The following is a 2,901-nucleotide window of genomic DNA, read 5'->3' as shown; positions in this document are numbered from 1 at the left end:
TTTTTTTAAAAGTTGCAGCATAATAATCTCCATGTGTGTTATTAAATAACATAGAGGAAATTCAGACGCACGTGTTTGTAAGACACGCAACTTTAGAAATTTAAAATTTGGAAAATTGTGGATTATTTGTCGGGCAAGCAGAATAACATGCCTATAATAATAATAATAATAATAATAATAATAATAATAATAATAATAATTGAGGAGCCAACTGTGTTTAATGACAAAATAGTGTATAAATAGTAGAATTCTTTATGAAGTCTGGCACATTTAAAAAAACAACAACAAAAAAAACCACCCCTGTCCTCCTGTCCAGATCAGATGGAGTTGTGTAGTCTGCACGCCTCTGACAGTCTTTGTTCAGTTTTTTATAGCAGGGGGTTTGTGGTGTAGTACTGTAAACGGTCTCTGTTCAGTTTCTTCTCCTTCATCCTCCTGTTCTGAAACCAGATTTTGACCTGGCGATCTGTCAGATTGAGCATCCGCGAGAGCTGCATACGCTTCTCCTTGTTGATGTAAACGCTGAAGAAGAACTCCCTCTCCAGCTCCCTGATCTGATACTTTGAGTATGGACATCTCTTCTTGCGCGTCCTCTGGCCACCTGGAAAAAACGTGAATACATAATAAATAATAAATAAATAAAAGGGGAGGTCAGCACATACAATGCAACAAGATGTTATCACATGTGTGTATTTCCTGCTTGGAAGCAGCAGCAGCAGCAGCAGCAGTGGTGGTCTAACATGAGCTGTGGAGTTCAAGTGTTTCCCTCCTCTCAGGCCTACAGCACCGATCTGTAAACAAAGACTGGACTTGGTAGTGGAGCATGTTGGGCATGAAGAATCGCACGTCGGAAGTAGTGAAAACTTATTGAAATCTGTAAAACAATCCTGGCTGCGTTTAAAGAGTGAGGGCGTGGGCCTAAACCAAACAGTGCAGAGTATCATGTGTCTGATATGCTTGTATAATGTCCGCTTTTGATTTCACTGCGCGTAAAGAGCTGTTGTTTTAGGGTTAGCGAGGCGAAAGTCGGGGAGAGCATGTTGTTGGATTAAATCCGAGAAAATCCAGAGAATTTGTACATGTTTATGTTTAAATAAGGAGCGGGGTTTAAAGTTAAAACTGGCCCCAGGCTGACCACACTCAGTCAGTCCGGAATAAACTAATTATAAATCTAAAATAATAAAAGAAGCATGAGGAGGATCCTTTTTTTCTGTTTGTTGGTTTGTTTTCTATTTTCTATTTGTTTTGTTGTGTTTTGATTATGTCTCATTTATATTTTACCTCTCTTGTTTTGGTTTGTAGTGTTTTAAACTTTGTATTGTTTTGCACAAATAAAATAAAATAATTAAGATGAAGAATTATAATCACATGTGCACAAAAATGGAAGATTTAAAGATGCACCTAAACTTTAACTATAATAGCATTTTATAAAATATATTAAAAAAAGATTTGGCATACAAATGAAGCTCCCAGGCTGATTACTGGAAGATATTTAAGCACACATATGGAGGCAGAAGTGGAGATCTTGTCTGAAATCATGGAAGACAAGCTTAAAGCCAAAGTCTTCACGGCCAATTTCAATCCCAAGCACGTGATCTTGCCGTTTATAACATAGTTTTGTTATAGGGTAAATCTGCAGGCCCTCCATAAACCTTACGTGCTTATAAAACAGCATATAAAAAGCTTTAAGAGCGACGCGTTAGATTTCTCTCCTTCAGTCATACTCACCGCTGCTTTTGCTCTGTTTCTCCTCGCTGTGGCCGGAGGACGACTTGGGGCTGAAGCTCTCCGCCGTGTCCGAGCCTGGGTGATCCGGAGCGGGGCTCGTTTTGGCGGCGTGTCTGTCCGCGTCCGCCGCTTGTGCTGTCGGTGTTGTGCTGCTCTCCGAGCTCCCGTAGGCGGTGTCGAAGAACTGGTCGAACGCCTGCGGCAGGACGCCGTTCCTGCCCACGCTGCCGTAGAAGCCGGGCGTCGGGTTGGAGGAGCCGGAGTGGCCGGCGCCGGAGCCGCCTTTCACCAGGAGCTCTGCCCCCCTGGAGCCCGGGCTGCTCGTCCAGCCGTCCCTGTGCACGATATCCTCGGCGTAGCAGTGCGATAGGCTCCCCCTGCTGTGGTGCCACTTACTGGAGGTATCAATCCCATAGTCTCTGAACGCCACATCTCTCACGGACGGGACCTGTGGCAGGGCTGAGGACTGGTAGGGGTATGTCATGGGGCAGGAGGACTGGCTCTGGGTTAAATAATGAGGGAGACCCGAGAAGTCGGCTCCGGAGACGTAGTAAGTGCAGCTCGGTAAATACATATTAGAGCCAGAGATGCGCTCATCAAAATCCATATTCTGCTGTTGGAAACGTCCTATAATAATCCGCGCATAGTTCCTCCGCGGCGCTGCGCTCCAGTCACTTTGAGGCAGACTGCTGGAGCAGAAATCCTTAGACGTACAAGCTGACGTGGGGATCCATCTCTATCCATTCCTGAGGGCCAAAGCCATGTGACCACTGGCACAAAATGACAGATAGCCTACGCCTCAACGTGTAGGGCTATACTGTATGAGTCAATGAGTTTATAAAGTAGACCTCTGGCTGTATGGGAGAGGGAAAAATACTGAGAGGAACCAATTTGGGGCTGTTTTTTTGGAAAGTGCCAAACATTTTTAAAATCGCGGGTTGCTTTTCATTGTAGAGCTGCTGCGGGGTTACTTCTATCTGGCTGCAGACTATCGTCGTTAAATTACCACATTACAAGGTAGAACCAAACTGAGAATTGTACCCAATTTCACGCCAAGCATGCTTAACCTGCCATGTTTCTTCTTTTACCTTAAAGTTTTTCAGACCTAACCCTCACCTTAACCCTCACCTTAACCTCTGGGGAGACGCCTCAGACATTTTAAAGACGAAGATG

The 2,901-nt window shown here is 44.4% G+C and overlaps 1 protein-coding gene across 1 annotated transcript; it reads right to left on the bottom strand.

The window, feature by feature from the left end:
- Positions 1–368: 368 nt before the first annotated feature.
- hoxa11b (homeobox A11b) lies at positions 369–2,335 on the bottom strand. The gene is made up of 2 exons (XM_073485813.1): positions 1,729–2,335; positions 369–601 (listed from the first exon to the last, which is right to left on the bottom strand). Exons 1-2 carry the CDS (start codon positions 2,333–2,335, stop codon positions 369–371), a joined length of 840 nt encoding a protein of 279 aa, XP_073341914.1.
- Positions 2,336–2,901: the final 566 nt, after the last annotated feature.

Source organism: Pagrus major, chromosome 17 (genome assembly GCF_040436345.1).
Source record: "Pagrus major chromosome 17, Pma_NU_1.0".
Taxonomy (NCBI): Eukaryota; Metazoa; Chordata; class Actinopteri; order Spariformes; family Sparidae; genus Pagrus; species Pagrus major.
Note: the sequence above shows the minus strand (reverse complement) of the source record. Positions and strands in the feature narration are given on the sequence as shown.

What these genes read in the sequence shown, in the direction of transcription:
- hoxa11b (XM_073485813.1), bottom strand. Translation starts at nt 2,335, where the DNA reads ATGGATTTTGATGAGCGCATCTCTGGCTCTAATATGTATTTACCGAGC. An exon ending in GAAACAGAGCAAAAGCAGCG is followed by an intron (nt 602 to 1,728) that starts GTGAGTATGACT and finishes CGTTTTTTCCAG; the next exon opens with GTGGCCAGAGGACGCGCAAG.